The 13,363-nt window shown below is 34.1% G+C and overlaps 1 protein-coding gene across 1 annotated transcript; it reads right to left on the reverse strand.

Annotated features, from left to right (window-relative positions):
• Window positions 1-4,458: 4,458 nt before the first annotated feature.
• On the reverse strand, window positions 4,459-13,096 carry LOC126710091 (protein DCL homolog, chloroplastic). The gene is made up of 3 exons (XM_050410474.1): window positions 12,613-13,096; window positions 8,481-8,595; window positions 4,459-4,864 (listed from the first exon to the last, which is right to left on the reverse strand). The coding sequence occupies exons 1-3, from the start codon at window positions 12,927-12,929 to the stop codon at window positions 4,694-4,696; spliced, it is 603 nt and encodes a 200-aa protein (XP_050266431.1). The 5' UTR covers window positions 12,930-13,096; the 3' UTR covers window positions 4,459-4,693.
• Window positions 13,097-13,363: the final 267 nt, after the last annotated feature.

The following is a 13,363-nucleotide window of genomic DNA, read 5'->3' on the forward strand; positions in this document are numbered from 1 at the left end:
AGGCTACAAAGCCTGATTGTAAGAATAATATTAGGTTTTGAAAGTTATTCATTTTACAAAATCAATAAAATTAAGAAATGTATGTTTATTAACATAGTTGACTTGATTTGTGAATTAGTGTATCATGAGTATCATCATTCATAACTTTTATATAGAATTATCATTAATCATAAATTTTGAGATTTTTTTTTAAGATATTGAATTTATATTATTTAACATATTATCCTGAAATAGTATAATTTTTTTGATTAATTTTCTTTATTTAACTTTACAAATATTTAATCTATGGATTTGACCTTTAGAATGAAATAAATAATAAATTTAAAAAGTTCTCACGGCTGTGTATATTGACATTTTTAAATTAACAAATTCTAAAATAAAATAGATAACTACAAATTTTAGGTAATGGAACAAAATATTGACATTTATCATGGGTAACTTTCATGGATGGATTTTTATGTATGCACTCTTTATCTGAAGTGCTTCACGAGGTACATGACCTTTTGTTATAATTATTTAGTATGTGTGAAATGAAAAGATTACATACATTTAAAAGATAAGTTTAATGATAAAAAAGCTAAGGCATCGTTTGAGAGGAGGGAATGGAATGAAATGGAAATGAATGAAAAAAATCATTCTAGAATATTCTTCCCTTCCCTTATTTGGGAGTTTTAATGGAGGGAATGAAAAACTCATTCCTTTGTTTGGGAGTTTAAGTAGGAGGGAATGGAATGAGTATGAAGGAACATTCATTCCTCTCTATTCCCTTAAAATCTCAAATTTTCATTCTTCTCGAAATTAGGAGAAATGGGAGGGAATGAAATTAGATTTAATGATTTTTTTACTAAAAATCCCAAAACACCCCTATATATTCAATTATTTATTTTAAAATAGGGGTCTAATAATAATATTGTCATAAAATGATTCAATTTCATTCCCTCCCTGTTGTTCCCAAACAAGATTACTTACATTCCATTCATTTTCATTCTTTTTTATTCCTTTATTTTAAAACATCCAATCAAGGTTACTTAATTCTATTCCATTCTATTCTTTTCCATTCCTTTCCCTTACTTAAATACATTCTATTCCATTCCATACCTTTATGATCATTCCATTCACTTTCCTTATGAACTCCCAAACGGAGCCTTAGGAATACATTGTTGGAGGAAAAAATTCCATTTGTCTGTATTTTGTGAATATTTAATATATTATTTTTTAAATAAAAATATTTAACTTTCCAAAACAACCCTACCTAAAATGTAAAATCAAAGAGAAGAATGATCTTGGACTGTAATTGCACTGGTAGACTGAATAATATGTTAGAGGGAGTATCATTTTGCATTTTAAATTTACTGGAGCATGCTTATTAAAACGAAAGGGGGTGTTAAAAAGTCTTATTTCATTTTCTCTCCTTTACGAATGTGTGTTTATTTCGTTAAAAATAAAAAGGTCTTTATATGTTTTGAATATTTGCTTCCTTTCCGTCAAACTATCACACTTGAAATAGGGGGGGAATTAAAGATTTAGCCAAAAAGAAAAAAGACAGGAAAAAAAATTTGAGCTGTAAATATTATCTCAAATATCATTTATAAAAAAAAAAAAAAAAAAAAAAGATTCTCAAAATACTCAATGACCTTATCAATTAGCCTCAGGATAAATGCCCTATCAATTGTTGCTTGTATAAGCTTCAAGAAGTACAATATGTACTCCCAATTAAAGTTCCATATTCTGAATCATTGACCCCTTAAACCCATCATGATTCATGCATGGGGTCACTGTGTACATGAACATAGGTATTGAGTGTTTCATTTCCCATGTAACTCGGTAAGGTTTTCCCATAAGAATTAAAAAACTAATGGATCCAACCTGTTTTTCGGTGCTTTCATATAGTAGGGTTAAAGAACTAAAGACACAAGGACACAAACAAAAACCAAGCTTGACCAACAAGACTCGAATAGGTTTAAAACTCCAGTTTCGATGCTGCTTTGTCCACAACTTAAAAGAAAAATCACAAAAATGAAGTACATAAACCATAGGATATGAATACCAAGGTCAATTATTTTTTCTTTCTTTAATGGTGGAAGTATTCGAAGAGATGAGATGATATGATGGTTGCTACTTGCTACTCTAAAAAGTGGCTCCTATAAGAAGATTACAATTTTTATTTCCTTCTATGCTGACCAATTTGTATTTTTCTTTTTTCTTTTTTTTCTTTTTTTTAAAATCTTACTTTGTTCCAATGTCAAGTAAGGGTTAGGGTCGATGAACTTTGTAGTTGAGACTTGAGAATGTTCTGGCAGTTGACTAAAATAGCATAATGTTAAAAAGCCTAATGTGGTTGGGATGTCACTGTTTCAGATCTTCCTAACTAGTAATGCTTCTCCTTTTTCACTGTTTGATAATCTTGCATGGTTATTATATTCATTTTAAAGGATATAATTCCACAAAATGACAATGATTATAGTAATATTATTGGCCAGTTATTTTTTTGTTGGTTTTTGTAGACACTCTGGTTAAATAGTCCACGGTCGGGCACTAACTTTTCTTCTGTGTGCATCTATTGCCAACTAATTCACAGACAGCAATGCACCTAAGATTGAAAATTCAAACTTTTGAGAATTCACAATTTGAACAACATGAAAATACTAGCGGCCCTTTACATAAAAGCCACCATTGATTGTAGTCCAAACTGTCGTATAAGTTACGACGCTCGACGGACAACAGAGCATGCAATTAGTTGAGTAGAATTACTAGCTACATAAAAGTCACCTACGTTTGTAGTAAAAAAGCTGTCATATTCGAAAATATCTTAGGGATCTACATAGAACAAGCAATTACTAGACTAGACTTTCTAGCCACAAATGGGCATATTGCAACTCATCAATGAGAGAGAGAGCATGAAACTACGACTGGAGTGAAGTATTTAGGCTCTTCTCTAGCAAAGCCCCCATCTATAAACAATAGAGTAATTAATGTATTATACCAAGTTAGATTGACAAGGTGAGCGCCATTAATTACAGCTATAATGCTTATCAAAAGATCAATGAATTACTATTATTTGATTTACAAATCAAACACCCAACAAACTCAAAATTAAACAATAGTAAGTCGCGTCAGTCATCAAGGCTTCTTGAGTTGAAATTGCAAGCCCTTTCTTAAACAGATTTGGCACGGTCATTTTGTGTTTCGTACCCAATGCACTGACTTCTTGGGTTGAAAATGCAAGCCCTTTTTTAAACAGATTTGCACGGACATTTTGTATTTCGTATCCAATGCACTAGCCTCTTGGGTTGAAAATGCAAACCCACACTTAAACGGATTTGGCACGGACATTTTGTGTTTCGTATCTAATGCATTGGAATAATGGACCGAAACTTAACACTGGATGGAAGCTTAACCCTAACATTAGATATTTCTGAATATTTGTTTTCCTTTTTCTGGATTACTTACTTTTGGACAGTATTTTCTACTCACAGAAAATACATTGACCACTACAAACCAACATTCAGAAAGGAAAGATATTTTAATGTCTTGAAAACAAAGCACATATATTCGGACATTTCAGATTCAACTAAAGATACTTTTCACTCTTTCAGACTTTCCCACCGCATTTGACTTATCAATGCCTACTATAGGAATCCCTACTGGACAGCACAACCAGCTGCGCTTTACTCTTTTGACCACACCAGCCCACACACACAACCACTCTCAGAATTTTTGCTTCTCTAGGACCACTCTGTAGCTCGAAAAAATTAACTAATCAGTATAGCTAACCTTGTCCAAATCATGAATTTCAATTCCTTTTCAATTCAATTTGAGGACTCATTGGCCAAGACCATTTCCCTAGTGGTCCAAGCAATTCTTTAGCTATTAAACAAGATAAAGTGGTTTGCTATCGTTTCCATGCGTCCCATCTTTAAAGAGAAAATTTTCAACTAACACCGATTGTCAAAATTTGAGGTGGCCCATATTAATAAGTCAGTTAAGAGGCTTAAGACACAAGATCACATGAGCACAGGGAAATGAGAAGCCAAGACTTAGGTTATAGACTGTCACATGAAAATCTAAACAAATCTACCTGATTTACCCGGAAATTTCTTTAGTGTGAGGGCCCATAATCCTTGTTAACTGCAAAAATAACTTATAAATGGTACCCATATCACTAAATCACCACTATCAGTATCCTCTGATTAAGCTCCAAAAAATGAAAAATTATTTACCTGTGAGAGAGCCATAATGTTATGAAACATGCTCCAAAGTCTTAGCCAAAAAGAGAGAAAAGCAACAAAATATTTATAAAAAAAAACAAGCTTTAAGGACATAATTTGGTTCTGACAATAAAAAAATTAAACAATACTTGCTACAACTTAACACGCGGGGTCCTAGGACTCTTAGAGAAAGCTTATTCCCACAATAAATCAAACTGCAAAAGCCAAAAAGAGATGCAAGTCAAAAAAGTGAACTTCACCTCAATCATTTTTTCTGTCTTCATTTGAAAACAAACTTTAAGTGCCAATCAAGGATTATCTACCGCATTGACAATTAGCAACTCTAGGCTACATATATATAGGTAAACTGAAACCAATGTGAAAGTTCTTATGCCCCATAAGAAGAAGAAGAAAATTAAATAAACATATCAAGATCATCTCTAGTGATACCAAAATTGTAAAAAAAGCCTCAAGACTAATACAAATTAACCACTACCACGCTTGAAATGTTCCTTAATGAACCTCTCCGAATGGGATGGGTACTTATCTCGAATGTATGCTCGAAGACACTTTTGATATGAGAAGTCTATCCATCCACCATCAGTTCTTACAACAAAGAGGCATCTTGACCGTTTAAATTGGGGATGCCGGTCAACCTTCAACAACATTAGCCAATACCCAGTTAGTTTGATCTCATAGTATAACATAAAAGCTACATTAAAGATAATTATATGATAATTATAAGCTACAGAATCAGCTCATGCACATATTAAACAGTAATAAATTCTGTTAATATCAAATCAAAAATCAAATGTTAGAAAAAGTTTGGATGGAAAATAAAGAAAAATGATTAGAGGTTTCCATGTGACAAAGAAATGGGAGGTAAAAAAGTGGCGCCAGTCAAAGGTAATATACATTTATCTACACGCCAACTATGTGCGGGCCAAACATCCTATCCCCAAAGCAAAACGTAAATATGAAGATAAAACCCAACAAGAGCCCATTAGACAGGACGTAACATCAATTGCTTTCTTTTGGTTATTCATTTCTAATGAAAGGGACAAAGAATAAAAGTTTTTGTTTTCAAGGATTCAAAGTAAACCACCAAAAGTCAAGGATGAAGAACCATGCTGAGATATAAACAAAACAACCTACCTGTTCCTCAATTGCTTGAGAAATGTGAACTTGAGAAAATTATACAGCCCATTCAACTTTCTACAATCATTTTCAGTCTCATTGATGTGTTGATAACGCTAAACACACCATGAATTGTGTTTTCAAAGTTTTGGGACCCCAAATGAAGAAATGACAGGCAAGAATCAAAACATAGACTGCTTGAAATATCATTGCAAAAATCATACTTCACCATTTAACTAGACTAGGAAAAACCCCAATTTTTTTGATGTTTCAACAATAATGCTTTGGCAGCCTTTGAGGCATCAGATATTAAACAAATGCAATCATAAGCACCTACTTCTTAGCTTCCAGCCTCTAATCACTTTTTGTTGCAACTTCTGGCATGCATATCCTAAAAATGTTATATGAACTTGTTGACAAGGAACATCACTTGTTACTCAAGCCTTGATGAGTCACTCCACAACTCAAGGGGCAAAAAGACAGGAAATTTACTAACAAAATAAGTACTAAAAAAATCCAAAAACATAGGTGAATCACTCCAATTTTTTCCAGGAGCCTTGTAGCTCAGTGATATTGTTTAGTATTCTTTATAAGGAGAACTAAGGCTCAAACCCCCATTCCCCACTTGTAAAAGTTGAATTATTATTATTATTTATTTAAAAATTTCCTTGTTGGGAAAAGTACAAAAAAGGCGTATCTTTCCTACAAGAACCAATTAAGTTTATTATAGTTTTATGTGAAAACTTGGTCCACCAATGAGTTTTAGCCCAAATGGCACCTGGCACTTATAAAAATCAAATTCTATAAAAAATAAAAAGTTCCTCATTGGGAAAAGTACCAAAAAGGCCTATTTTTCCTATAAGAACCAAATAAAATTTGTTATAATTTTATGTCAAATTAGTCTGCCAATGAGTTTTAGCCCATATAGCACCTCCTCTCCTTGTAAGGACAAGTAGAGAGTGAAGCATTGGTTTCAAAAGATCCATCAAGTGCATGTGTATCTTACCAATAATTAGCCCAAGAGCTTTTATAGCTTAGTGGCATTGCCCAATTCTCCTAATGAGGAGAATCTGAGTTCAAACTCCCCTCCACACTTATTGTAAGGGGAAAAAGTGAAAAACATTACTCTTTGCTTTAAAAATTCTTTTTCTTAAGAAGTTAAAACATTAGGGAAATCACATAAAAACTCCAGAGTTTGAGTTTACACCATGTTTCATATTAGGTCCCAGGTTTTTAATTTTGTCAATCAAAAATCCAAATTTAAGAAATTGTTTCAATTTGAAGCTTCCATCCATTCCATATTTGTCTCCATAGTTCTAACTTCTAAGTAATAAAAGAGCAAAGAAAAGTGGGAAACCATTAATAAAACACTACATTTCACAGAGGGCCTGTTCATAAACCATTTCAGCAACCACCGAACAGAGGATAGAGAAAGAAAGCTTCCCCTAGAGTGAGAAAGCGAAAATGAATCCTTTATGCAAGAAAATAAAAGCTGGTTATCTGGGCAAAACATAAAGTTTTATCAACGATTTCATGTTTTTCTCTGATTCATTACAGTCCAGAAGAATGGAAATGAATAACTGAGATAGAAAGAGGCTTCAAATTGAAACTCCTAAGTTGGGGACTTCAGTTGAAAAAATTAAAACCCTGGGACCTAATTGAAATAGGATACAAACTTTGTTCCATTCTAAGTGATTTCCCCTAAAAACTGTGTGCTTCCCAGTTCCCATATTACCCTCTAGAGTATTTTGGTTTAATTGTAGAAATCTGACCAATTCTGCTTCCTCCTTTTTTTAGAAATTTAAATGCATTAAAATAATAAAGCTGTGAAGTAAATATATGGATGGAACTCCAAATATCAAATCCATTACGGAAAGTTTTGCTTTCTTAATTGTATTAGGTTTAAGGGATCTTATGTTGTCATTAGTTCCAGTTATTAAAAATATTAACTAATTATATTGGTAATGAATAAAAATTAATTAACGTACAATACATTAAATGGAAAAGGCATTTTCAAATTAATGCTATACATTTGAGACAAAAAACTGTATCGTAAATAAATTTCCCATCAATATCCTAAAAATACACCCATGGAGGATGGTGTTATTAGAGGCTACTATATTACCAAATATGCATGTGCAAAGAGACAATAATGCATATATTGTTCCTCTGTTGCAAGTTATTCATCAAAACATTCTGAAACTCTGTATCAATATGGGGTGGATTTCACAATATTAATGATGCTAAAAAGTTGAAAGTCTATTTCGTCAAAGAAATGTGTACATCATAGGATGGTTACAACACAAATGCCTACAATCCCATGCAATTTGGGCACAGCCTCAACTCAAGTAAGCCTTAATCCCAATTAATTGGGGAAGGCTCTTAGATCCTCATCAACCAATTAGGGTTGGCCACATGTATTCTTTGGTGCCATTCTATCCAACCAGTTTGTGCACAGTATTGTACAGATAATATTTAGATTTACAACATGTGAAATTAAAGCAAGTTGTGGAGCTTGGGAGAATCAATATAGTCTATCCGAGAGTGATACTACCACTGAATCAAACAGCGTTATCAGCACAATTATAGATTGATATATTGTTACATAAATGTTTTATCACTTGGACCACTTCACAACAAGAAGAGAGAAACAACTAAGATGGATAGATCAAAAATGACAAAAACCAACATTAGCCGTAGCTCAAGTGAAAGTTGCTATAAGGATTAAGGAAAATTGAGTCCAAAATGTGGGATGAAATTCGGCAAATAGCCATGTAGCACTTGGCATATGATATAAAAAAAAGAATATAGTCCAATGAGAAAACTAAGAGAGATACACATTTTAGTGCTCTCTTGATGGATTTTGTTACTTTTTTTTAAAAGATAAGTTTCTTTCTGCAATTCAGTTTGTAAGTTGGTCAAGAAGAAGTTAAAAAGAATGATGTGAGTGACCAGGTAAAGTTGCAAATTTCATCAAGAAGAAGTTAAAAATAATGATGTGAGTGACCAGGTAAAGTTGCAAATTTCGATAGCAAATCAACTAAGCGAATAACAGAAGTTAGACCAAAACAATTAGAATTGGTTAGCTACATAAACCTAAAAATTCTATGAAAAACTATGCACAAAAAAACTTACCATAATAGAATCAAGTCCACATCCAATTTTATCTTCAGAATGTGGATGATAAGCAAGAAGCTTCTCCACCACAGCTTTCTCGTCTTCAGCTGTTAGACGTTCCCCATCCAAATACCTAGCAAAAACTAAATCAGTCAGATAGAGAAGAGTTTTATGATCCACGGAAATTGCATAAACAGACTTAGAATTGGAAAAAGTTTCAATAGTATATAAGAAGTAATATTTTCTATTGTTATATAAAAGTTTCAAAAAGAATTGTCATTTCAAAAAAATAATTTTTTCAATAGTATATAAGGAGTAATATTTTCTATTGTTACATAAGAAAAAAATTATCAATTAAATTAATAGTAAATATGACATTTAATAAAAGTAAACACATCACTCTTACTTTATGATTTTATTTTTATCCATGCATTTATATAAAAATGAATAATTATTGATTTTAAATAATTTCTCTATATATTTTATTTTATATATAACAAAAAAAGAGATTAAATAAATTAGTTAAAATGGCACCTTATTAAAGTGAACACATCACAATATTATTTTATTGTCTTTCTGCATCAATCCATTTTATATAGAAAAACAATAACATTATTTATTGAGCTATTTAAAATGACACCTTATAAAAATGAAGGCATTACAATTATTATATTATTCATTTTACTTTTTGTCCCAGATAAAAGAAAACCATCATCTAGAACTTATTCTAAGTTGATATCAACTTGAATTTGTAAAGTGTGCATTGTCACCCTCACAATTCAGGATAGCTGACTACAAGAGATGTTTCACCACACCAACAATAATCTAATAATATGAAGTGTGTGCAAGGTTGCAAGTGTCAAGCCATGAAAGCATCAGTCCTACTGGTTCAAAGGGTGTAGCTATAGACAGGGAGCAGAACTTGTGACCGTTGATTCTCCCTAGGTTTTGAATAAACCCTTCCAAGCTCTTACTTAGAAGAAGGTCCCTTTTCAAAAATAATATCATGTCCCCCCAACCCAAGGTTTTGAGGACAACTTGCAAAGTCTCTAAATATATAAACATTGTTAACTACTTAGTCAACTGTTTGTGACAGAAGTATCACCCTTTATTCAATGAAATTAGAAAAATATAGATCAACACAACTGTGTCAAAAAAGGATCAAAGGCTCAATTTTATGTTCCTACTTTCTAAAGAAAGGGTAGCTAGGATTTTAAACTTGTGGGGGGCCAAATGGGGAACAACTGAACAGTAGACAACAAACTCCAAGATGAGACTTCTTTAAGGGAGTCTCTTCTTGCAAGCACAATCTTATCCAGTGATAGGAATGTGATTACAATTTGACAGTATATAGAACCATAACCTCATCTCATTGGCCCACATGACTCCATAGGGTTGGTCCTCTATTTCCCATGTGCTTATAGGAATTTAGCATGCATTTAATAGAAATTCAAAATGTGTTTAATGTGATTAACATGCTAGGCCTAACTAACCAACTCAATCTTATTCACATCCAACTGCCGAAGTTCGACCAATCAATGTTGATTCATGTGCATAGGATTAAAAGGGAGCTACCATGCAAATTTCAGCTAAATCTGACAAAGGAGTGCCAATTGGCACTTGACGAAGGAATCGAACGCCAAGATACAAGCTTTTACTGTTGTTCTGCAGTCTAGGTTCTGATCTAAAGTGCTGTTCGGCAGTCTAGGTCCTCCGATCTCATGGGCCATGGCTGGATGATGTAGACCCGCTGCCAGTTTGGCCTCAATTGATTTATTGGAACTTACTTAATTTCTATGATTTAATTTTTATTTGATTTTATGTAGTAGGTTAAAAGTTATTTCCTTTCCTAGTTGGTTGACAAATTTATTTCCATGAAAGTTACCATTCTTCCCTATTTAAAGGCCCTTAAATTCATTAGTATTATGGTTTGCTTGAATAATAAAATTAATTATTTGAATTTATCAATAGGTTTGGTGTTTACTAAGCAATCATAGGTGTTGAATCCTAGGATTTCTATCTAGGAAGCACTAACATGGACATGGATATGGGTACAACACGGTGACACAAGCAATTTTTGAAAAATTACAACATAAAATGGCTGATACGACACCAATATGACACAGGTATAACACTAATACAACACGGGTGCAACACCCTAAATGAAGTGTTCATGCTTCCTAACTTTCTATCTTTTCCCATGCTTGGTGTTATCTCCACACAATCTTAGGTGCCTTACCTTGAGGAGCCACTATGTGGTTCCCCTTTGCAATAGCTTATTAGTTATTTGGCAATAAATCCAAGAGGCAAACAATCTTTTCATCATCCTGATCCATGAGGCAAACTCTGCACAGACAAGAAGAGCGGTACCAAAAGGGACCATATGATTTTAATTGCTTATTTGCCAAGCACCTTGCATGGTAGTATTCATTTGGGCGTATAGAGTGGCTAAAAATCTTCAACTTTTCACCATCTACTATATTGCTTCCACAAATTTTACAGGGATAGTTTTTGCCACTTTTTGATAATTGAAGTCCATCATCAATACTACAATTTGAATTCTCTTCCAATTCAATAGGTGTTTCTTCATTTCTAGGTGAAATTCCATCATCATTTCCATTACTTGGGGTATTGGGGGCATTCAACCTCTCACCCACCACACAATTTATATTGGGTGATCTAAAACCCCAAGTAGTGCAACTGGCACAATAACAGCTTCTGGGGGGGAATCTCTATCACAGCAGGCTCACTGCAGGACACGTGGTACATCTCCTCACATGAATCACTTACTAAACAATCCCTTCCATCTGCCTTACCTCCAGAACGCCTGCAAGTGCATTCTTGTGTTTATGGTACTTAAGTAAAAAAGGTCAGCTTTGATGCCTTGGAAATTCTCAAATACTAGCTTGCAGAGTGAGCTGAACTTGTCTGAAATTAAAACATTCAGAAAAACATGCTGACACTAACCGGTTATAGTATAATGATCTGATTCGTTTAAATATCCACTAGATATAATGCCAGCATGGCCATTAGCTGCTTTCTGAGATCCATCAGACATCCACCCAGTTTGTGAATATTTGCACCTATCTTCACTATAATGGTCAGGTTCTGTCATCATACAATCAATTTCAGGATTAATAACAAGCGCCTCCCGAATGCACCCCTGTATACCACCTTCATCATCACTTAATGACCGATATATCTGCTTTGATACAGCATTTCTCCAGTGCCTCTGTGAACAATCATCTGAGCCATTCATCAAATTGCTCGCTAGAATTAATTGGTGACCTTATTCTTAGAGAAGTGTATTTCTAGCCTCAAACCAAATTTGCTCATTTCTCACAGCACATTTATCACTATTTATTAGCAATCCCAATAATATTGTATCTATAATTCTAGTAGACAGCCTCTATAAAGTAAATTCCTCAACTCTCTATCAAGGTCTCCGGCTAGTCCTCAGTACCCAGTGATACCACAAAAAACCCCCACTTAACTTTCCTTCATTAGTAGGAAAGCGAGAAAGCAAATGCCACCCCATTAACTAGTAAACATACATATTGAAAACTAAAGGTGTTTCTCGCTAACTTGGGACTATTCTACTCATTTCTCAATTCTTGATGATAGGACTGCAAAGGGGAACATAAATGAATGTATCTGTATCCATGAAAGCACTAGGAATAGTCCCTCTCTCTTTACTTGAAAGTTACAAACTCATGCCTTACGTTCCGGCAACTAAGTTAGATAAACACTCACTCTCTCCCACTACCAAGGCAATCACAAATTCGCAATTCACAAGTCCAAGTTCTACCCCTAGCTAAATACAAGGGAAACTAGTGAAACCTGTTGATAAACTATAACTTGTCCCAAAAGCAAAACGGTAAATTCACCATTTAACCATTATTTTAATACTTCTCTTCCAACACGGGATCACATGCTCTAATACCATGATAAACTACTGCTCGTCTCAAAAGCTTAAACCATTAGAAAATCAAAATTCATTTAATTTATTTTTCTCAATTATATCAATTATCATATGGCAGTATCATTTTCACTTGAAGCAAGTCTCACTTTCTTTTCCTACATTTTCTCGGCAGCCAAACGCAGTAATAACAAAAAATTAGGGCATAGACTGAGAGTGACTAAGACTAACCTGTTAGAGTGAAGAATCTCTTTGGTAAGAGAAGAGATGGGCTCGATATCACTGAGAATCTCATTCTCTTTATCTTTCCACTTGCGATACTCAGCGTCGTCCCACCGATGGTGGTACTTGGAACTTTGTGAATCCCTGGCTTTCCGCGCTGCGGTGGTGTTGTCCACAGAGGATAAATTCTCTTCGCTCCGACTCGGCTCGGCGGCGCTGCACCATGGCCGCCGCGTCGGCGCGAAAATAGAAGCGGCTAGGCGGTGGTGGTGGTGGAGCCGGAGGCTGAGAAGTGGAATGGCTCTGAAAAGCAAAGGTGCGGCCATTTAGGTATAGGGGAGTGTTTTATTGTTATTGATCATGGTAGTGAAGTGAGTGAGCGTGTCTGTGTGTTAGTGTAAGCGTGAGTTTGAGAGTGAGGTCAGAGGTGGGAATTTTCTCGCCGGATAGGGTATATGGAGAAGCCGTCGTCGTTTTGGTTTTCCAAAATTACCGTGGGCTTAATTTTGAGTTTTGACTTGTTTTTATTTTACTTCTCATAACTATGTCTATTTTCTTTTTCTTTTTTCTTTTTTTAGAAAACTTCATCTTGCTATCTGCTTCTAATAATAATTAGAATTCACTAAGGGGCTGTTTGGTTTTTTTTTTCATCACTCATCACTCCTCACTCAATTTTTGCCACATATCACTCGTCACTTAAAATTCCTCAATTTCTTATTCTCACCCGTTTGACACACTTCACTCAGCTTCTCATCACTCA

This window comes from Quercus robur, chromosome 2 (genome assembly GCF_932294415.1).
Source record: "Quercus robur chromosome 2, dhQueRobu3.1, whole genome shotgun sequence".
In the NCBI taxonomy this organism is placed as follows: Eukaryota; Viridiplantae; Streptophyta; class Magnoliopsida; order Fagales; family Fagaceae; genus Quercus; species Quercus robur.